General features: G+C 51.5%; 7 protein-coding genes across 7 annotated transcripts; 5 read left to right on the top strand and 2 right to left on the bottom strand.

Moving 5' to 3' along the window:
• Positions 1-419: 419 nt before the first annotated feature.
• On the top strand, positions 420-1306 carry BDV14DRAFT_171428 (uncharacterized protein). Its single transcript, XM_073768399.1, has 6 exons — positions 420-449; positions 504-560; positions 613-628; positions 680-805; positions 867-1079; positions 1135-1306. The coding sequence occupies exons 1-6, from the start codon at positions 447-449 to the stop codon at positions 1167-1169; spliced, it is 450 nt and encodes a 149-aa protein (XP_073629290.1). The 5' UTR covers positions 420-446; the 3' UTR covers positions 1170-1306.
• Positions 1307-5418: 4112 nt separating this feature from the next.
• On the bottom strand, positions 5419-8584 carry BDV14DRAFT_208304 (Zn(II)2Cys6 transcription factor; the record flags this gene model as incomplete). The annotated part of the gene is made up of 3 exons (XM_073775361.1): positions 5419-6304; positions 6335-7571; positions 8551-8584. 3 exons carry the CDS (start codon positions 8582-8584, stop codon positions 5419-5421), a joined length of 2157 nt encoding a protein of 718 aa, XP_073629291.1.
• A 397-nt stretch (positions 8585-8981) lies between these two features.
• BDV14DRAFT_208307 (Zn(II)2Cys6 transcription factor) lies at positions 8982-11182 on the top strand. Its single transcript, XM_073775362.1, has 3 exons — positions 8982-9173; positions 9226-10689; positions 10746-11182. The coding sequence occupies exons 1-3, from the start codon at positions 9008-9010 to the stop codon at positions 11150-11152; spliced, it is 2037 nt and encodes a 678-aa protein (XP_073629292.1). The 5' UTR covers positions 8982-9007; the 3' UTR covers positions 11153-11182.
• Positions 11183-11280: 98 nt separating this feature from the next.
• On the bottom strand, positions 11281-13068 carry BDV14DRAFT_199127 (CoA-transferase family III domain-containing protein; the record flags this gene model as incomplete). The annotated part of the gene is made up of 2 exons (XM_073773165.1): positions 11281-12069; positions 12124-13068. The coding sequence occupies 2 exons, from the start codon at positions 13066-13068 to the stop codon at positions 11281-11283; spliced, it is 1734 nt and encodes a 577-aa protein (XP_073629293.1).
• Positions 13069-13658: 590 nt separating this feature from the next.
• On the top strand, positions 13659-14665 carry BDV14DRAFT_199128 (3-hydroxyacyl-CoA dehydrogenase; the record flags this gene model as incomplete). Its single annotated transcript, XM_073773166.1, has 2 exons — positions 13659-13928; positions 13985-14665. 2 exons carry the CDS (start codon positions 13659-13661, stop codon positions 14663-14665), a joined length of 951 nt encoding a protein of 316 aa, XP_073629294.1.
• Positions 14666-14938: 273 nt separating this feature from the next.
• Positions 14939-15874, top strand: BDV14DRAFT_199129 (uncharacterized protein; the record flags this gene model as incomplete). Its single annotated transcript, XM_073773167.1, has 2 exons — positions 14939-15097; positions 15170-15874. The coding sequence occupies 2 exons, from the start codon at positions 14939-14941 to the stop codon at positions 15872-15874; spliced, it is 864 nt and encodes a 287-aa protein (XP_073629295.1).
• Positions 15875-16534: 660 nt separating this feature from the next.
• Positions 16535-21573, top strand: BDV14DRAFT_208310 (uncharacterized protein; the record flags this gene model as incomplete). The annotated part of the gene is made up of 10 exons (XM_073775363.1): positions 16535-16607; positions 16655-18671; positions 18722-19029; positions 19273-19294; positions 19401-19463; positions 19494-19523; positions 19681-19973; positions 20041-20431; positions 20478-20609; positions 20738-21573. 10 exons carry the CDS (start codon positions 16535-16537, stop codon positions 21531-21533), a joined length of 4125 nt encoding a protein of 1374 aa, XP_073629296.1. The 3' UTR covers positions 21534-21573.
• Positions 21574-21894: the final 321 nt, after the last annotated feature.

Below are 21894 nucleotides of genomic sequence, written 5' to 3' on the forward strand. Positions count from 1 at the left end.
ATACAGCATCGATCGCTCCTTCCTTGATAGGCAGCTTCCTCTTTTGCTGTAGAATATTTACTGTAATTAAAGCACAGGGGCTTATACTTTTTGTAATTAACTGGAATTGCTTTGGCACAGCTTGGGAGTTGGATTTTTTCCAGTGGCCGTACCGTATTACTGGATATTTCAGGAGTATACAGTTAATTGGTTTAGTGGTAGTAGGGTTTCTTGATACAACTGTATAGTTCAACTCTGTAATTGGATATTTCCGCCCTCTTTGTAACCTTTCGGCAACTGTTGTTATCAGATACAGTAACCTATAGCCCAGTCCTACTGTAACTCGTTGGTGATATTGCTTTTGCAGGATAAGGCTGAACCGTGCTGGTCTTGGCATGACGGCAACTCTCTCTTCAGCTCAGATCACCAACCCCTCTTCACCACACAACAAACACAACTTTGTCAACATGGTAAACAGCACTCCTCTCCAGTTGCATTAAGTTTTCCATGACTAACAGTCCTAGGCCGATAACCTCACCAAAGAAGAAATCGACCAGTTCAGAGAGGTCTTCTCTGTCTTCGTAAGGCTCCGCGGGGTAAACACTAGGCTGCGCTGACTATCTTCAACAACAGGATAAAGATGGGAACGGTCAAAAAGCTACTTACCATGAGCTATCTACTTTTTACTGACAGCTTACAGGCGACATTGACGCTCAAGAACTCGGCGAGGTCATGCGCTCTCTCGGCCAGGCACCAACCGACGCCGAACTGCAGGATATCATTGACGAGCTCGATGTAGACAGGACCGGCACTATTGATTTTGAGGGTCTGTTTGATGTCTACTCTACGCTACGTTACTACCGTGTTCAATGGCTAATGGCTTACAGAATTCCTCATCCTTATGTCGCGCAAGGTCAGGGATGCCGACCCCGAGGCTGAGCTCCGCTCCGCCTTTGCCGTCTTCGATCAGGACGGGAGCGGGACGATCAGTTCGGACGAGCTTCGCCGCGTTCTCACGAGCATTGGAGACAACGTCTCTGATGCTGATGTTGAAGAGATGCTCAAGCTCGCTGATGTTAATGGTGATGGAAGTATTGATTGTATGTGCTCGTCACGATTGTTTCGTGCTCTTTGGCTAAGCTGACTGTGTTTCAGATGAGGAATTCGTCAAGTTGATGATGCAGGACTGATGCTTCTGACTGATTAGAACAGTCTGGTGGTTCTCTTGGTGGATATCTGTTGGATTTTCTGATGGCTTTCTGGCTGCTCATTTGCGTAATGGTACATCAGGGCTTCGAGTAGGAATATATTTCACTTACCTTGGTTCTCTTCGTCGACGCCTACAACCCCGTAGTTGTTCAAGAGCTTCCTCTAAGCTAGAGTAATGAGACAACAGTCACATAGCGAGTGTCGAAGTCCATTACCTGGCTGTAGAATGGTCACACTCTAAGTTCCATTGTTGTTCCTGGTTCCAGAATTGGGAGACACAATGATGATATCTCTGCGCCATGGCTCACTATGGAATAGACCCCCATCTGAGCTACAAAACAACATTTCTGGAACTCTTCACTTCCAGCGTCAACCGAAACACTGTTCTAGAGCCGCAGCGCAGTCCCAGACTCTTCTCACGACTCACGTCACTACTGTCATCTACTCATCACACAAACAGTCCTTGTCCAATAGCGATTTCGAAATTGGTGTTCATCCGTGACATAAATACTAGCTCGAGCATGGATCTGAGATTCGAGGTTTCAGTCAGTCACCACAGAAGTCGTTATTCATGACGGTATACCTCTAGACCACACAGGTTGGTTTAATTGATTCAAATGACTTCAGTCCCTGAATGCCCCCGGAGTGTCTTTCCTTTTGTTCAGTGAAGGAGCTAGTGTAGATTCTAATCTGAAACGGACCCTGGGCTTCGGTGACAGACAAACAGCTTGTAAGGTATTGTGAATCTTCACCATGAACCTTCCAGCCCTATCAACTCCATCCATTCCCTCATTTCAGTGAATTTTGTGAAGGACCACATCATCTCTTTTCATAATCTAGAGGTGAACAAAATCTGTCTTCACGTGGCTCATCCTTCTCTGATCTTACCTTTCAGAAGCATCTTCCCCTCACATAGCCCTGTCGAGGCCCTAGATTAGACCCTCTAATGACGATGTTCCTAACACATCCTTAACTTTCATTCACAAAGACTATGAAACCTCCTGAACTTGGATTCTGGAATAGATTCTGCCAGTTCTGAGCACACATCCCCTCACCTACCTCTCCCGCCCATTTTCTATAAAAGCGATGCTGTCCCCGGCCCTCCAGAACTCTTCATCCTTCTCATTCTCACCATCCTCTCTCACTACGACTCCTCAACTCCTCCCTCACCACTTCCTTTCTTCCCTCAATTGAACCTTCAGCTTCCCAACCACCCACCATGCGTTTTGTCGCTACCATCGTGCCCTTGGCGCTCCTGGCTGCCGTCGGGTCTGCTGCCCCGGCTGCTCTTCCTGGCCGTAAGATCCATACATACAACTTCCTTGTTCAATATCCATATCATCTAACTGTTCACTTGTACAGACAAACAAGCCTTCACTCACCCAAAGGCCAAGGCAGGCCGTACTGATCACTCTGCCAGCCAGCACGAAAGCCGCTTCATCCCAAAAAAGCCTCTTAGTCACGGTGTGCATATCAATGAGCACTATACTGTCCCTGTTGGACCGCCCATGGAAAAGCCCAGGCCAAACGGTCGCAGGGACACCAACATACACCCAGGCGACCATGATGTCACTATCAAGCCCCCCCACCCTAAGCCTGGCGAGGATCATGGTATTGTGATTAATGCGCCTTGGACGGTTCCTGTTGGACCGCCTATTGCGCAGGAAAGGCCCCCTAAGGAGCGTCGTGGTAACGGTAAGTCGATAATGACGTCTTAACATATTTGATTAAGTCTAACATATTTTGCACTAGGTGATTTTGACAGTGACGAGACTTGCGAGTCTCAGGATGATTGCGAAATCGGCTCTGTCTGTTCTGAAGGTTTCTGTGTTAATTCAGATGGTCCTATCGTTCCTGTTCGTCTACCAGATGACATCCATCCTTCTATTCCAACCGGTAAGGGCGTTCCCATCCGTAATGGCGGTGGTGAATCCTCCCCCCTGCGCCACAACCCAAACCAAGCCCTCCCTAGAGAAAGATATATCTAACACACTCCATTTACAGCATACAACCAAGTCGCCGGCGGCCCCTGCCACACAGACACCAACTGCATTGACGGCCTCATCTGCAACCACCGCAAATGTACAAGCACTCGTACCCTCGTCGCCCGGAACTCAACTATCCCGCCTCCCCTTCCAACCGGCAACGACAACAATGCCAGCACCCACACCGGCAACTCTGACCGCGTCTGCAAGGAACCCGGCGATTGTGGTCCCGGACTCACCTGTGGATCTAACAATCACTGCATCAAGTACGCCCTCGGTAATATCTGCAAGACTGACGCGGGCTGCAGCCCTGGTTTGGAGTGCGTGAATCAGATTTGTAGGATGCCTCGTGGGAGTGAAGTTGACGCTCTGGAAAATGGGAATGGTAATCAAGATGTTGAAGAGCCTGCTGGTCCTGTTCCTAGTGCCAACTCGACTAACACCATTGGTCATGTCTGCAAGGAGCCTGGTGATTGTCAAAACGGTCAGGTTTGCGTCGACCAGAAGTGCAGGTTGCCTTGGGGTAGTGAGGATGATGACGAAGATGACAATGAGGACGACGAGGACGATGACGAGGAAGAGGATGATGAAGACGATGAGGAAGATGACGAAGAAGACATCTACGCCAACCCTATATCCTGCCAGGACAACGAAGACTGCGACCCCGGCTACTGGTGCATTTCACGCAAATGCATGACTCCTAGTGGGAGCAATGCTCTCTTCGACCAAGACAAAGATCACTTCACGCCTACCACGAGACCCATTCCCCGTCCAAGCCCTAGTTCCCACGCCAGTTCCCATGCCACTCCCAGCCACAGCCCGACTCCAATTCCCAAGGCCAACGCCACCACTCAGGTCGACACCACGACCCTTAAGGCCTGCCAGAGTATTGGTGACTGCGAGCCTGGATACTGGTGCATCCAGAACAAGTGCATGACGCCTAAAGGAAGCGAAATATTTTTCGGCAACGACAATGCCAATACCACGTCCACGGTAACCGAGACCCCAACGGCCTGTCCCAACGCCGGTGCCACTCCCATCCCCAGCGCCAACGCCAACGCCAACGCCAACGCCACTATAAACTACACCCTGAACCACACCTGCAAGGAGACGGCAGAGTGCAGTGCCGGGCTATGGTGCATCAAGAATAAATGTCAGATGCCCAAGGGGAGTGAACCTGATGCACTCGGTCCCAACGCCAGCTCTACCACGCCCACGGCTACGCCCAAGCCGTCGTTCTCGCCCTCGCCCAGCCCCAATTCTAATGCCAACAGCACGCTTAATCACCCCTGCAAGACCATCGGCGACTGCAGCCCCGGTCTATACTGCGTTGATCTCAAGTGCCAAATGCCCCGCGGTAGCGAGCCCAACGCTCTCGGTCCAAACCATAATGCCAGCACCACACTCCATGTTACAACTAAGCCCAAGACGACGTTCTCGCTGACACATGTACCAACACCGACGCACGAGCCCAACCCTAACCCCAACGCAAACAACACCCTCAACCAAGCCTGCAAGAGCATCGAAGATTGCAGCCCCGGTCTATACTGCGTTAACTCCCAGTGCAAGATGCTGAAAGGTAGCGAGCCGGACGCTCTCGGTCCAAAGGACACTATCACGATGTCGATTCTGCCTATCGCGGCTACTGTTACGTCCTGGTTCACGGTCACGGGTACACCCATTGCTACTCCCAGTCCTACTTTCACCTACGCAAGTCACACACTTGGCCAACCCTGCACGAGCATAGAAGATTGCAGCGCCGGATTGTTCTGCATTGATGCGAGGTGCCAGATGCCGAAACGTAGCGAAGGGGACGCACTTGATCCCAACGGTGGCGCCAATACAAGTGCCACTGCCGTGGGTACAGTTACGATTAACAAGCGTATGAATGAGGATGCGAGTGCCTTGTCCAAAAGATCCTGCGTTGCCCGCGTTGAATGTGGTCCTGATGCGCTCTGTATCGGGGGGGTATGTGAGCATGTGAGGCTTTCTCCTGTTCAATAGGTTGGGGGTTGAAGAAGGGAGGCTTTGACTATTCCTTTTGTCCTTTGAGATGAAGGGGAGTTGAATATTGAAGTTTTCTTTGAGGTACATGTTGAGGTCGCAATCGTAGTGTTCTGAAGTGTCCGGACATGTGTACTTCGGATGAAAAATAGTTTGATAGATTTTTGATAATGTACTTTCCTGATATTTTAAACATTCTCTTCCTGCTGTCGTATATGTTATAAACTCTAGGTATACCATATTAAACTGACATGCTGTTGGCGTCGGGCCAGAGCATATCCACTGAGTTCCAGAAATCTATATCGCCGGCCAGATCTAGTAGGTCGTAGCCCGTATTGCTGTAATTTCCCCCACTATTCTGTACTCCGTTTACTGCATTTCCTGCGTTAAAGGTGTCGAAGTCATCCCAGACAAAAGCATTGACCTTGTCAATGGTATTGTCATTGCCTTCGGGCGGAGGGAAGGCATGTGGCCCTGAAACAAGAAAGTCCGCTTTATCAAGCAACCCCCTTACAATCCTCGCCGCATCACCAGCAATAGCGAATTTCGCACCAAAGTTCTCAAACACGCCAATTGCAGACGTGATCGCGTCCCGGATTTCCACGGCCAGCGAGGAATGCGGATAAATCATGAATATCCCGACCAGCGTTACGGCCGCGTTCCACTGGCAGTAGAAGGCCTCATGCCACCCGTCCAAAAGGTTCGTCTCCTGCATCACCTGGTGCGTGATTTTGGAGAGCGCTATCGCGTGCTCGGCGCTTCGCATGGCTAGGACTTCGACGAGATGTCCTGTGCCTGGCTGTGGTCTGTTTTTGAATGACACCATTGGTCTGTAGAGGTTTGTGCACCAGTGGTGGTAGGTGAGTTCGAGAAGTACGCGCTGCCGCTGAAGCCAAGGTGGGACAAATTGCTCGAGGGATAATGGTGGGCCGCTGGTCGAGAAGGGTTTGCCGTTGTTTTGGCGGGGGAGTAATAGAGACTGCGGGACGGTATCGCACCAGTCTTGAAGGCGCGCTGTATGGCGCGTCAGGACCTCAGCGCCAGTATTTAGACTTTCCAGGTCGTCCCAGATGTCCTGACCAGTTTGGAAATTGAATTTCGTATTGTAAAAGGAGGTATAGGCTGCCCTAATCGTTATGTAAAGCGTCGTCTGGCACAGATTGAAACTAAGCCAGGTGGAATTCTCGCCGATGGGAACAAAGGCTGAACCGCTCATGGCGGCAGCCTCAAAGCTATCACTAGGGAGATCCGGCATGGCATATGAATCGCTCAGCCTGAAGGGCCGGCCGAGCTTCATCCCGGACCTGCTATCCATCTGGTAGACGGCCCACCACAGTCGCCTGTGTAATTCACGATCCGGCTCGGGCATACTGGGTGGCGGATCGATGTGAAGTCCGAGAATGTAAGCGGTGCGCACTGCTTGGGCAACAGCGCTGTCCAACATGTTGTGGAATGATCCGCCGCATAGATATACCGAGCAGAGCAAATGGCATTGCAGTGTAGCTATAGACGGGCTTTCGAGTTCGTATGTGAGTAGCGTTTGGCCGCGCCAGTAGTGCCATCGGCCGGCCACGAGGGCATCTTTGCCATCGACTAGGACGCCTTGGGAGGCTAGGGGTAGCGTTGAGATATGATATTGCATACACATGGCTACGACGATATCGACGAGTGCGGATGCTTTACGGGTTTGATTACCGGCATCCCACAAACTGCCGTAGTGCTTCTTGAATTGTGTTTCGTCCAGGATAGGGAATAGCGAGACGTGGTAGGTCTGCCAGAAGTAATTGATAAAGTAGTCTTCTTGGATCGGTGTCAAATAGAGCGATTTCGCTGAAGAAGAATCGCCTGCAGAGGAGAGAAGCTGGCGTACGTCGAGGCTCGTGACGGGTCGGTCAAGAAGCTTATCGTCACTTGCAGAGTCGGGTAGCAGTTGGTTGGCAGGGTGCTCTTGGTGAAAATTGAGACTCAAAAAGCCACTTAGACGATGGACGTAGGAGTACAACGACGACGGGCCGAGCCATAGACTGTTTGCCGATCGCGCAGGGCGAAAATAAACGCCGCCCCAATATGTCTTGGTGGTGTCAGCACTAGAAGCAGGATGCATTTCGCTTCCTGCAGAACCCGAGATCGGCGTAGAATGGTCATTGTGCTGATGAGGTCGCCCCTCCAGCTCAGCTTGCAACTCCCCAATTCTCTGCCTCAGCGCCGTAATTTCGCAATGCGCCTCAGAGAGGGTAAAGGACGTTGATGCACCACTGTTGCTGCAGTCGATCCCAGCTTGGGTGCAATGCGAACAGGGCGTCTGGTTGTCGCATTTGATATGGCGGATTCGACAGCTGGCACAGGCCCTGGCGACCTGTGCTCGCTTCCGTCGACGTCGCAGTGGCGGTTGGCCTTGAGATAGAGACACCATGGTGCCGTATATTGTAGAGTTGGGAAGAGAAAGGGTGTTGAAAGTTTGAATGTGTTGGAGAGTTGGAGTTGGCCGGCAGTGGACTACGCTACGGTCTCGGGCATGTCAGCACCTCACGTGAAGTCAACACTTTCCTGGATTAATCTTGCTCTTGCTCTACTTTCTCCCTCTTCAGTACCCTTGCCTGGATCTCCGAGCGCACAATTGCTACCTGTGCATCACTCGTCGACATAAGCAACCCCCGTGATTGCGCCCCCAATGTCCGGTATGATGATATTCTTGCAGCTGCCGTCGAGATTGGAGCTGTACAGAGAGCCCCCAAGATCACCAAAGAACATCCTTTCGTTCTTCAAGTCCAACGCGATGCCGATTCCCTCATGAAGCTTGCGTACCAGGATCGTCGGACGAGACTTTGCGTTTGCTAACTCGTCCAGAGATATCACATTGACGGTGTTGCCGTACGGTGGATCGCCCCGATCAGTCCAATACAGCCTTCGTGAGCCGTGATCCAGTTCCAAGTCAATGGGCTCTGGAAGGTTATCCATAACACACTTAACGTCTGTTCTTTGCTCTGGTGACTCGCCAGCCTTGATCTCAATGCCCATTCGGAAGATCCGTCCCTTGTTTCCTTTTGACGGCCCCTTCTGAGACCAGTACACGAATCCCGATTCCTCGTCCACAGCCATACCGACACACCAATCCTCACAGCTGGACTTGCCTGCTTCAGGAGAGGCAGAACAATAGAGAACCTCCACGTTGCTTCCGTCCTTGTTCGCCCGCATGACCCGGGTTCCTTCTCGGTCGGACCAGTAGAGCTTCTCTGACTTTGGCGCAATCACCAACTGTTTTGGAGTGTGCGTCTCGCCTTTGGGCACGATGGTAACAATGTTCTTTCCCGACAAATCACAGCGTTGGATGGACCCGTCGTTGGCAGAAGGCACCCCCATGTTTGTCCAGTACAGATGCTGGCGGGCAGTGTCGATTGCGATTCCATCTGGCATAGTCCTTATCTGAGTGACCAAGTCCCGGAAGTCGGACCCATCTGGTCGGCAGGTGAGAATACGGCCATTGAGGTCCGGCGTTGAAATGCCAACGTCGAGGAAGTAGAGTCGGCCGGAAGAAGCAGCGTCAGTCATTTTTGAGTCTGAAGAGATGCAAATCAGTCAGAAGTCCAGACTGGGCAGCCCGAAAGCTTTCTTTTAAAAACATGTTTGACCTGACCCAGTTGATCCGCATCGCTACCCTCATCATTTCATGCCAACTGTATAGCCCCGGCATGGTGTGGGTCGACCCGATCCGGCAATCCGAAAAACTCGGAAGTTCTGAAACTGAAGGAAGGAACGCGGCACAACAACTCCCTCGGAAGCACCAACGGTCTCTCAATGCAGCAACTTTCTTCATTCCGCGACCGCTCAATATGATGTTTACTTTCCGTACCAGTGGCTCTCCACAAGAGCAGGCATCGAGGCTATCGTCGAGTCTGCCGGCTCCATCGAGTGAGCCCAGGCCCAAACGCGCCAAGATCCCCATCGCGTGCAATGTCTGTAAAGCGATGAAGATCAAATGCGATGGGGCACAGCCAGGTAAGCATAGCGTACATCAAATAAAAACACTGCGCTGATAGCCAACTCTCAGTATGCGGTCCTTGTGCTAAAAGGAAACGGCGCTCGCAACCCTGTGTCTACCGTGAGGCCCTTAACTCGGTCTTAGCCTCATCGCATGAACAGCCAAGATGCAAGAGTGAGCTACAAGACAATACCATTCCTATCGACAATCAGCCTCGGCAACCCAGTGGGGTTATACCCAGCGGTGGCTTCTTTGGCGCGTCTAGCGGATCGCATCCCCTGCAGGGAATGGAAGCTGGGACTGGCTCAACGAGCGCATTTGAGAAAATCAAGGGATCCAGAAGTCGATTTCAACCCCAGCCGCTCAAGGAGCTGCCTAGATTGGGAAGACGAAAGCCATCCTCTCAATCGCAGTTCTTGGTTCCTCCAAGGAAGCAGGCAGATCACCTGCTGAGTCTTTACTGGGACTTTGTGGAGAGCGCCTACCCGTGGCTTGACCGATTCTCAATCGAAAGCGCATATGAAACACTTTGGTCGCAAGATGAGAGGACATGCTCTATGGACGAAAGGGCTCTGCATTGCATCCTCAATCTCATGTTTGCCACGTCCTGTGTTGCGTCCCAGGGCGAATCCCCTCTCTCTCGCTACCAATCATCGGTTGTTTTCTTCGACAGAGCGCAACAGTTAATGACTTACGACTTGATGGAAATGTACAACTTTGAAATTATCCAGATACTTTTACTCACCGCAGTATATCTTCAACACGACAAAGAGCCCCAGAAGTGCTTCCGAAGTATTGGCATGGCAATCCACATTGCACAGGAATTAGGATTGCACCTTCCCGAGACAACGGAGACCATTACCAATCCACGAGAGCGAGACCTTGCTCGTCAAGTGTGGAATGGATGTGTTATCATGGACCGGATCAGTTCCATGACCTTTGGTTGTGCACTAAAGGTTCCTCAGAGCCTGGCTGAACAGGGGCTGAATGCCATGACGGTGCGGAGTGCCGATAACACCGCTCTACCCTCCAAAGTCAATTTCTACATCTCATTCTGTCGACTTCATTATATTATTGGGGAGGTGTTGGAAACGTTCTACAACTCCAGTGACCATGAGTCCGAAGCGAGTGCCAGCAGAACAGACTATGATAGAATTGCTAACCTCCTTCGAATTGAGTCGCAGCTCGATACTTGGGCCACCAATCTGCATCCATTCTTCCAAAGGCCAGTGGATGCCGAAGATCCGACACCGACAAAACATATCACGCGTGAAGCAAACATACTGCGCGCCAGGTATCTCTCAGTCCGACTCCTACTGTTGAGACCATTTCTTTTGCAGAGCCATCAAAACATATCGGGGACCATAGCAAGCGGCAGTATATACACAGATGAGCAGATCCTGCCGCATGTGGTCGTTCTTTCCAAGTTGAATTGCGCTAGAGCAGCAGCAGACATGATCGAGTTCATTGCCAGAAACTCCCCGGAACAGACCCAAGCGTACATATTGCCATCAAATTGGTACACCGTCTCGTGTAAGTCAAAGTCCTGTGTCACCCATTATCCGTCGAATGATACTAACCACCTAAAGACGTATACATGGCTGTAACGACACTGCTTACATCTAAAATGTGTCGACAAATAATGGAGCATTTCTCGGCGACGCACCTGAACAGTCTTCTGCACCTCGCTCGGAACATTCTGAGAAATTATGAATTGCATACTACGTTAGCTTCGAGGTGTAGTTCGGTTATCAAATTGATTGACGAGAACGTCGATAGAGGTGGGACTGAGACGGAGAGTGGCCGTCCTGCTGTCGCGCAGAGCCAAGTCAATGAGGGTATGGTCATGCAAGGTGCAAGTACTAGTAGCGCTTATGGAACCCAAGAGGTCCCTGGAAACTTTCCATGGGTTGACAACTACGCGTTTGATTGGAACGATTGGCCTACATTTTTTGCGCAACTCGATGGCGGGACCGGTCCGCTTGAAGGATGGTAATCTTCTCAGGCCTACGATAAGAGAGAATTACACGACTACTATCTCGAAGGAATTATCATTGCTATCCGGTGATTCTCATTATTCGCTGTCGCTGTTCCACATCAGATAGTCAACTGTATTGCAGCAATTCAGAGCCATTGAATATCTTGTGGGTGGTAGCAGTTGGGGATTGCAGGTGACAGCCATCGCGGGGTCATACTAGGATCGCTCAACCGGACGACTGGCTTCAATTGCTGGGTGCGGCCCCAAGGTCCCTCTTCGAAGCTGGTCAAGAGCGATTCAGGACCAGACTCGAAGTACTGGGGGAACACCTTCTTCCACCCATCCATGACAACAAGCAAAATCTCCGTCACGAACTGCTCGGGTCCAATGTGGCCCCATTGGAACAGCTCGTTGCTCTTCTCCACCACCTCCGGCGAGTAGAGACCAATCTCAGGCTCCAAAGCGATCGCATCCGCCTTCACCAACGAACTGGTCACTCGGTACGAGCCGCCGTGGCGGGCTCTATCACGCAGTGCCATAAGAGCACCCAGCGCGCCGACAAGACCAGTGCTCATATCAGATATTGGGAGGGGAGGGAGGACGCTAGTTCCATCCTTGAATCCTAAAGAGCGACCCATGACATAGGATGATCCGGAGGCTGCGTCTCCGATCTGTTGCCAGCCAGGTCGCTCGTGGTACGGACCGTCAGGGCCGTAGCAGTTCTCTTCGACATAAACAATTCCCTTGCCGCGGTTACCCGCCATCTCGAGGAGGTCGTTGACGCCGAATCCCTTTCTTGCGATCACGTTGGGACGGAATCCTTGGACGAAAACGTCGGCGCCCTGGATGAGCTCCCGCAGGCGTGCCTTGTCTTCTTCCTTAGTTAGGTCAATGTCGATTGTGCGTTTGCCGGTGTTCAGGGTCAATTGCAAAACCTAGACTCTCAGTTAGTACAACAATAGTGTCTACGACTGGATTAGACGACATACATTGAGGTCCGTCAGCCGGCTGCAGTTCACGCGAATGACGTCCGCACCCAGCGCAGCAAGAGTCCACCCAATAACCGGGCCCGCAATAATGCGCACCAATTCCACCACCTTGATACCCGCCAGGGGCCGCTTGTCGTTGGAGAACTTGGGGAACGGAATTGGAGGTGTCGGAATAGCGTGCGACTGTCGCGAGTAAGGAACAAGCGGGTGCGACGCCAGTCTCTTACCCATCAAAGTGTCCGACCAATCCTGCGGACTGAAGCAAATACTTCCACAGAAACCATTCTTGACGTTGTGCATTTCCAGCTCATCAGCGGTCCACTGCTCGATACGACGAGCAATGTACTCGTATGCCTCCTCTGAGGTCTTTGCCGGGTAATCAGGGTCAATACCCAGCGAGCGCAGGACCGGTGGCGCATCAAGCGATCCATGAAGCTGATACCAGACGCCCGGCGTCTTGGTCTTGTACAGGGCTGTAGTGCGCTGCCTCATTGGCGTGGACATGAAACCGCCCTCGAAGTCCCGCTCAAATAGCTTCGGCAGCTGCTTTGTTCTGACAATCTCAGACATATCCTTTCCTTCAATAGTAGCCGCGAAGATAGTTCCCAGCCAGATAGCGGCGTGGTCGGTGTTGACAGTTACCGCCTGGGACTCTGCTGGTGTACCGTCGCGGTCTTGGACAATTTCGTGCGCTACAACGCCGCACATGGCGTGCAGCGCGGCTGCGACGAGTGGTGCCTTGGTCGGGCCAGGGATGACTGGGTGCTCTGAGCCCTCGAACTTGACTGTGTCCCACAGGGCTTTGTCCTGGGTGAACCCTGGTGTACCCTTGGCGATGTACTCAAAGATGCGACTGGCATCCTGAGGAGCCGGGAAGAACTCCTTGTCAACGAATGTCCCAGGACCATAGATGTCTGGGCTTGCCACCGTTTCGTGCTGAGGCATTGTGCAGGTTAAAGGATTTGCAAACGCTATAAAATGATATAAGAGGGAAATAGCAGTTCCGTACAATTAAAGACAAACTCGCTGAATAGTTGCGTATGTCAAGCAGCTAGTCTTTACTTATATCTGCAGGTTTCCACTGACAGTCTCGAAGCAAAGGAGATCGACGTTCCACTTCTGCCTCCGAGTCCTGATGCAGAAGACGGAATGCCGGATGTCGGCAAGCCGGATCACGGAATGTGTGGGTTTCGCAGGATTTAGTAAAATGCTTCTCAGGCGGCGGTCCACCACATCGTCATGCTGCAGTTAAGGCTGGCAGGATTCAGGAATCTAAGGCGGTGCTCAAGGCGCTGTCAAAATTGGCAGCACGATGAAACAACGGCCCGAAAGTACGCCGGGCAATGGCCGAGACGTGGGTCTGGCTTCCGATGTACATCCTTCCAAATTGGGAATATAGATGTCGCTTCCGTGGTGTCAAGGCGTTTGATTGTATTATTCGGGATGCCGTGGGATATTTATGGTGTCGTTGCTCTCGTACGGCATGTCGTGATTATTTCGATTTACAAGAATTATCGATTCAGCAAGCGGACATTATGACTGTTCAACCCATCAAGACCATCGGCGTGGTCGGCACCGGTGTTATCGGCTCTAGCTGGACAGCGCTTTTTCTATCCAAGGGTCTGAAAGTCATTGTGACGGACCCAGCACCGGAGGCTGAGGCGAAGCTCAATGAATATCTGCAGAAGAACTGCTGCGCGGTCCCAGGTACCAACTCTAGCTGCACACTGAGCTCTTGTTTGGAGAATGTCACATTCGTCAAGGACATCGATCCTTACCTTGAGCAGGTTGACTTGATCCAAGAAGTAGGTCGAGCATTAGTCCCTTCTACTTGTTTCGCATTACTCACCTTGTGAAACAGAACGGCCCTGAGAGACTAGAGATCAAGCGCAAGCTCCTCGCCCACCTAGACGCTCTCGCCCCATCACACGTCGTCATCGCCTCTTCATCCTCAGGCCTCCCCTCGTCAACCTTCATAACAGAATGCACAAACAACCCATCCCGAATCCTAATCGGCCACCCCTTCAACCCACCCCACCTCGTCCCCCTAGTCGAAGTGGTCCCCCACCCCAACACAGCCGAACAATCCACATCCACCGCAATGACCTTCTACAAAACACTCGGCAAAGACCCCGTCCTCGTGAAACAAGAAACACCAGGCTTCATCGCAAATCGACTCCAGGCCGCCGTGTGCGCAGAAGCATACAGTCTTGTTTCGAGAGGTATTGTCTCAGCCGAAGATCTCGATCGCACCATGACTTCTGGCCTTGGGCTGCGATGGGCGCTGACTGGACCGATCATGACGAATGCGCTTGGTGGTGGAGGGGATTTCGGGCATTTCATGGACCACTTGGGGCCTGCGCTTAAGGGGTGGTTGGACGATATGCAGCGTCACCGGTTTGAGTTTGGGGAGGGGGAGCGCGATGCTTTGAAGGGCAGGGTGAATGGGTGGGTGAAAACAGTTGATTTGGGGGGTGTCGAGAGGGAGAGAGATGCTTTTTTGAAGGAGATTGTGAAGAGTAAGCAGGATAAATCTGTTTAGGTGCACATAATTTGTTATTGTGGTAGAATGTTTCGCCAGAACTTACTACAGACACCAACAGTAAGGCACCTATAGTCCAGAGTCGTAAAGCTTGGCACAATGACGGCACCCCATTCTCCATTCCCCACCCACCCAACCTCGGCATCCAAATCTACCTCCGACCCCCGACATTTAACCTCCACACCACCTTTCAACGCCGCTCAAATGCGCCGCGCAGCCAAACCACCACTCTCCCTCCGATTTCAAACTCGCTTCCTATCGAATTATTACAAAATGTCAAAACTCTCCCCCGCCCTCAAGGCACTCATTAACCACCCGTCCGCGCGCCCGAACACGGTTCCTGCGCCGGCGAATATTCGTGCTGTTTATAAGGGGATTCAGGATGTTGCGGGGGGGAAGGGCGTTAAAGATTCTTCGTGGATTGCGCTTTCGGTATGCTTCACGTTCCTCCTTGCTGTGTCTGAGATAACGCGATATCAATTGACGGGTTTGGGTCTGGGATAGACAGCTGCAACAATGACGATGAATTCGCCTGCATCACTTACAGCGCTGTTCGAACAAGCTACTTCGTCCCCATCCACATCCAACGAGAAAAAACAAATCCAAACAGCCGAATTAATCCGCGAAGTCGGCCTAAAATGCATCTCATTCAACGGCATCCCGCGAACAATAAACTGCCTCGGCGCATTCAAGGCTTCCCTCCCCACACATATCTCATCGCAGCTCTCGACAACACCAACACGCGCACCATCCCCAGAAAACATCTCATCTATAAGTGAACGAGGCAAAAGGACGTGGGATAGTATATACCGCCCCTTTGAAACGAAGCTGTACGAGAAGTTGGGGGATAGTCACCCCGATCTTCCCGTGCATATTCTACATGCGAATTACGGGGCGCTTCTTTCGGATCCGGAAAGGACAACGGGGGCGAGTGTTGGGCGCGTCGGGACGAGTATTGTTGCGATTGCGTGTTTGAGGGCGCAGACGGGTGTCGGGCCGCAGGTTACGTCGCATGTTTTTGGGCTGAGGAAGGCGTTGGAGGATGGGAGCTGGAAAGATGATAAGGAGGGGGAGAGTGAGGAGGGGCTAAGGTGGTTGGCTGGGGAGGAGGGGAATGAGTGGATTATTAGGAGTGTTGATGAGATTGTTAAGGAGATTGGGGGTGGGGAGGGGACGAATTTTGCGCCGGGGTTGAGGGCGAAGTTGTAGGTTGTTTTTCTCGGGGTTGGTGTATATATATATTTGTCGTGGGATGTTGTGTACATAGGCTGGTATGCGAGCTTGACGAACGTATATTTTCGGAACAAGATAGCCCGATTATACATTTGCAAAGCATCATATTTTTAGCTAAGACGTACCCTCGCTTTTCTCATTTTTCGTCAAGTAGTGGCTCTGATCTCCGTTCTAACCACTCAAATCCGGATACTCAAGCTTCCCGGATATACTCCGGCAGTTCTCAGCGCACACGCAAGCCACCAAGTTGAAGCAATTTCCTGAATCCGTTAAATCGCGGGGCTCCTCCGCCATCAATCGAGCATGTGCCGGCAATTGACACAATAACAATGGCGAAGCTGTCAGTTTCCCGTTCCCAAACTAAGAGTCGGGGAGAGACCGCCGAAGGGTGCAGAATCTCCAAAGAGCGTTGTGCCCAATCAGCGTCACTGCCGTCTACCCCCGAAGCACCTTAGTAGCCCTAGGCGGAGGAATGACCAGGCGCCAGGCGTGATTGTAGTGAGTTCCCCGCGCTTGGAGAATGAAATTGTCTAGCTTATCAAAGAGCTATGAAAATTTTCGGCTGCCTTAAGTTGAGCTGTCCGCGCATTGTCGGAGGCAGATTTCGACGCGACGCGACATAGCTCTTCCGCCAGCATGACTCGGACTTTTGATATAGACTATGTCCTGGCGAACATTAGCGATCAGGATAAGATCGCTTTACTCTCTGGTCGGGTTTGGTGTTTACGAGGAGTTTCTCAATGCTGACGCGATTAGGCATCGATTTCTGGCACACGCATCCGATTCCAGAGTTCGACGTACCGTCGGTGCGAGTAACGGACGGTCCAAATGGAATCCGAGGCACAAAATTCTTCGCAGGCATACCGGCTGCTTGTCTCCCCTGCGGAACCGCTTTGGGTGCGATCTGGGACCGAAAGCTGTTACAGCGCGCCGGGGAGCTTATTGGAGACGAATGCATAGCAAAAGGAGCTCATTGCTGGTTGGGTCCAACAGTGAACATGCAACGCTCGCCATTGGGAGGCCGTGGATTTGAATCATTCTCTGAAGACCCGTACCTTGCCGGGGTCGCGGCAGCATCAATGATCACCGGATGCGAAAGCAAAGGAATAATAGCTACTGTCAAGCATTTCGTCGGAAATGACCAGGAACACGAGCGACGGGCGGTTGATGTCCTGGTGACACCCCGCGCCCTCCGTGAGATATACCTTCGACCATTTCAAATCGTCGCACGGGATGCGAGACCGGGCGCGCTCATGACCTCCTACAACAAGATCAACGGAAAGCATGTCGTGGAAAACCCAGAGTTTTATGATTTAATCCGCAAAGACTGGGGTTGGGATCCATTGGTCATGAGCGACTGGTATGGAACTTATACAACAATAGATTCGACCAACGCTGGCATGGACCTGGAAATGCCCGGAGTTTCGAGATACAGGGGAAAATATATTGAGTCCGCGTTGCAAGCCCGGCTCATCAAACCATCTACCCTGGATGCGCGAGTCCGAAAGGTTTTGGAATTTGTGCAGCGAGCGAGTCGGACTCGAGTATCCGAGGTCGAGAAAGGTCGTGATTATCCAGAAGATCGCGCGCTCATGCGTACTCTTTGCGCAAACAGCATCGTGTTGTTGAAGAACGACGGAGGAATCCTCCCAATCCCGAAGACGGTGAAGAAAATTGCGCTGATCGGATCTCACATCAAGACCCCGGCGATATCTGGAGGTGGCAGTGCGGCACTAAAGCCCTACTACGCCTCGGCGCTATACGATGCAGTATGTGAGGCGCTCCCAGATGCCCAAATCGTCTATGAGACGGGAGCAAACGGACACAGCATGCTTCCTGTGATCGATCGTCTGTTGAGCAACGCAGTCATTTACTTTTATAACGAGCCGATGACAGTCTCGAATCGCAGGTGCCTTGGAACTGAACCCATCGCGACAAGCTCCTGGCAGTTCATGGACTACAAGCTCGCTGGTCTCAACAGAGTGCTGTTCTGGTCCACTATGATTGGCAACTTCACTCCTGATGCATCCGGTGTGTGGGAATTTGGACTTACGGTGTTTGGCACAGCGAACCTGTATATTGATGACGAGCTGATCATTGACAACACCATTAACCAGACCAAGGGAACTGCCTTCTTTGGAAAAGGCACGATCGAGGAGAAGGGATTGAAAGAACTGGTTGCCGGCCAAACGTACACCATAAGAATTGAGTTTGGATCTGCCAACACAACCACAATGAAGACTACTGGAATGGTGAACTTTGGTGGTGGCGCTGCCAATCTAGGGGCCTCTTTGCGCATGGACCCCCAAGAGATGATCAATCGAGCCGTGAAAGCAGCCGCAGACAACGACTACGCCATCATCTGCACCGGACTAAATCAGGACTGGGAGTCTGAAGGATTTGATCGTCCGCACATGGATCTGCCTAATGGCATCGACGAGATGATCGCGCGGGTGCTGGACGTCGCCGCGGACAAGACAATCATTGTCAATCAATCCGGGACTCCAGTAACAATGCCATGGATTGACCAAGCCAAATCGGTTGTACATGGATGGTATGGTGGTAATGAAACCGGGCATGGACTAGCGGATGTTTTATTTGGAGAGGTGAATCCATCAGGCAAACTGTCGTTGTCGTGGCCTGTCGATGTCAAACACAATCCGGCGTATCTGAACTACGCCAGCGTCGGTGGTCGAGTACTTTATGGGGAGGACATTTATGTTGGATATCGTTTCTATGAGAAGACCGGCCGCCAAACATTGTTCCCTTTCGGGTAGGCACTCTTTCCCAGTTGAAGGACGGATCATGCTGACTGAAGTGTAGGCACGGTCTTTCGTATACGACATTTGCGATATCACCTGAAGCCTCCATCTCCCCTGAAACATTCCGACCAGAAAATCCCCCGACTGCAACAGTCCCCATGAAGAACACTGGCAAATCGGCTGGTGCGGAAGTGCTGCAACTATACGTGGCGGCACCCAATAGCCCGACACCACGTCCGCAGAAGGAACTGCATGGGTTCGAAAAAGTGTTCCTGCAGCCTGGCGAAGAAACGATGGTGGAAATCACAATGGACAAATATGCGACGAGTTTCTGGGACGAGATCGAAGAGATGTGGAAGAGCGAAGCTGGTGTATATGAGGTACTGATTGGCACATCAAGCGACAATATTGTTGCCCGTGGACAGTTCACAGTCAGCCAGACGCAGTATTGGAAGGGCCTTTAGCAATCAAAGACAGGGTAGTTTAGAATTAGAGGCAATTGCAGAGTGACAGTTTGATTGGAGGAAAATTGAATCCTGGCAAGCGGTTGCGTTGTAACCGAAGGCCAAGGCAGCATCGGGCACTGCAACCGTTGCCACGAACGATACGGAGCTTCGGTATTTCTTTCAATCGCGTAAGTCAAGTGCCTCCAGCTGAATGTCATGATTAGCACCGCTGCTGCTGCTGTCCAGGGGCTAAGACAATCCGTATCGTGAGATGCCCGCGAGGTCTCCCCGCAGTAATCTCCCTTTGTTATCTCCCATCCCCGCCCCAGTGCAGATTGCAGATGGAGACTGCTACCGGTATTCCCAAGTCGCGCAAGCACACTAGAGTCTTGACGGCCTGCGATGCGTGTCGATTGAGTAAGACGCGGTGTGATTCCGCGCGTCCGATCTGTGCCAAATGTCTGAAGCGCGGAGTGGCCTGTGTTTATCCGGAGTCCGATCCGCTATCGATGTCAGTCTTCTTTTTGATCTTCTGGACTCGATTCTGAACTTTCCAATAACTCTTATTCTGTAGTCTGGAGGCATGGGGGTCCAAGATACTGGATAGTGTCGAACGTCAAGAACGCTTGCTCACCGAGACGCTGGGAGGAGCCGCCAGCCCGTCGACTCTCCCGCAACTTCCTCCCACCTTCTTCCCTTCCCCCATTGAATCTCACGACACCGAATTAATCTCGCGCAATGATACCCTCAAGACTCCCATTACTGGGTCTGACATGATTCTCAGCTGGCCAATATTCCCACAAGAGAAACCAGTTTCAACATTCCCTCCAGCTGCCTTTGAGGAGAAGCCCGATCGCTTTCCTACAGGTTGGTTCGTCCGATTCTCCTTTCCTCAGCTATTCGATATAGGTGGGAGCTGATGGTCTTGAGCTAGCAATACCCAACTTTGAGCCTCGCAGAATCCTAGAGCTGCGGGATGTTTTCATGACCAAGATTCTAGCCAAAAACCCCATCATCGACCCTGAACAATTGGAAGCATATATAGCTCGGGTGCTGGAAACTGGAATCGATTGGTCGGCTCCGTCATGCCTTGTCCTACTTGTCCTGGCCCTGGCGGCTATTTGGGGAACTTATCCCGACGACGAAACACGAGAGGTGCAATATCCGGAGCCTACGTTTGGCGCACCGATGACATACATGACGATATCTGTGCCTGAACACAGAATGAAAGAATCTTTGGGATACTTGGCGATGGCGAGGAAACGAATATCCGCTGCTTACCTTGATAACTCCCTTCTTGGTGTCCAGTGCCTTTGTTTGTTTGGGTGCGTTTAGCCTCACTTACAGTGAGATGATGCTAACTGGAGGTAGCTTCTGGTATCAGTACAACATCGAACCGATACCGGGATGGAAGATGTTTCGCACGGCCTCGATGCTGTGGCAAACTTATAATATGAAGCATAGGAGTGGAAACGGCGAAAGAACTGCACAAGAAGAGAGTGAGTAGATCCTTCAAGCTGTTAGAAATGTCTAACCGTTTAGGCATGGAACAACGCCTCTACTGGACGTGCCTAAAATCCGAATGGTAAGCTTTCATCGCCGCTCGAGGTAAAGAAGCTGACATTTTAAAGTGAGGTTCGATATGAGTTATACGAACTCCCACCATCTGATTTATCTCTCTCCGACTTCCCATTCGCACTTCCAAGTTTCCCTATTTATCAAAACCCATACGGCGATAGTCCCGAGCATAACCCTCACAGTCCTTCTGGTCCAGCGCTGGATTCAACTCCATACTACTACTACCTTGCGGAAATATCGATGCGAAGGCTGCTAAACCGCGTGCGCAACACAGTCCGCCTCCTATCTCCCAGTCTAGACATCACTACCATCAAACAAATCTCTGCTACTCTTTCACACCTTGAAGATCAGCTACATCAATGGGTGATATGCCTACCTCCTGCGCTCCGATTCAATATGCCTCTTGAATCTCGGCCCCCACCAAAGGAACCAGAGCTTGTAAAACTCGTCCGCGAACGCTATGTCGAAGTGCGTGAGCTCCTATGTCGCGCATACCTTTATCTCTGCATCCATACATCATTGGACAGAGAGACCGCAGCAATGTATGGCACAAAAGCAACCGAGTCCCTTCTTCTCGCTGTGTATAGGATCCAAAATGAAGTCCCATTTTTTCGACACCCGGGGTCATGGGGTGCATGCCGCGTCCGATTCAACCACGCATTGTGCCTCATTGCTGCGTTTCGTGCCAAAGTTGATGAAATTCCTTCCGCGGAGTATGTCAGTTTACCAGTAGGCTGGACCGGATGTGTCCGGGTTGTCATTGAACGACTGAAAATCTGGGGCCAGGAAGGTGGCGGCATCAAAGAATTGAGCATCTTGTTGGATTGGCTGATGCAGGGCATTGTGTAGCCTCTCCCAGGGAATCTGCACTACATTCGAATGTATGACCTACGCTAACCTATCCCCACCCATGTTCATGTCTCACCGAGAGCTTTAGATCTTGATATTGTCTACCATGTGATCCAAAACTCAGCCCAACAGCTCCGATATGCACCATTTACGCGCAGCTACACAACAACCTACGAACTCATACCCATCCCAAACTACCAAAGGGACTATTCCCTGTACAACCTGGGTTTCCCAGTTTCGAGGCCAAACCAACGACAGGAGTAGAATCAGGACAAATCACCAGCATACGTGCAATTCAACACCCCTGCATCCGGTCTGTCCGCCATCAACTACTACGGCCTTGGCGATTTCAATATGAAAC

This window comes from Aspergillus stella-maris (genome assembly GCF_047715825.1).
Source record: "Aspergillus stella-maris strain CBS 113639 unplaced genomic scaffold BDV14scaffold_20, whole genome shotgun sequence".
In the NCBI taxonomy this organism is placed as follows: Eukaryota; Fungi; Ascomycota; class Eurotiomycetes; order Eurotiales; family Aspergillaceae; genus Aspergillus; species Aspergillus stella-maris.

What these genes read in the sequence shown, in the direction of transcription:
- BDV14DRAFT_171428 (XM_073768399.1), top strand. An exon ending in CGGCACTATTGATTTTGAGG is followed by an intron (nt 806 to 866) that starts GTCTGTTTGATG and finishes AATGGCTTACAG; the next exon opens with AATTCCTCATCCTTATGTCG. An exon ending in TGGTGATGGAAGTATTGATT is followed by an intron (nt 1,080 to 1,134) that starts GTATGTGCTCGT and finishes ACTGTGTTTCAG; the next exon opens with ATGAGGAATTCGTCAAGTTG.
- BDV14DRAFT_208307 (XM_073775362.1), top strand. Translation starts at nt 9,008, where the DNA reads ATGATGTTTACTTTCCGTACCAGTGGCTCTCCACAAGAGCAGGCATCG. An exon ending in ATGCGATGGGGCACAGCCAG is followed by an intron (nt 9,174 to 9,225) that starts GTAAGCATAGCG and finishes GCCAACTCTCAG; the next exon opens with TATGCGGTCCTTGTGCTAAA. An exon ending in AAATTGGTACACCGTCTCGT is followed by an intron (nt 10,690 to 10,745) that starts GTAAGTCAAAGT and finishes AACCACCTAAAG; the next exon opens with ACGTATACATGGCTGTAACG.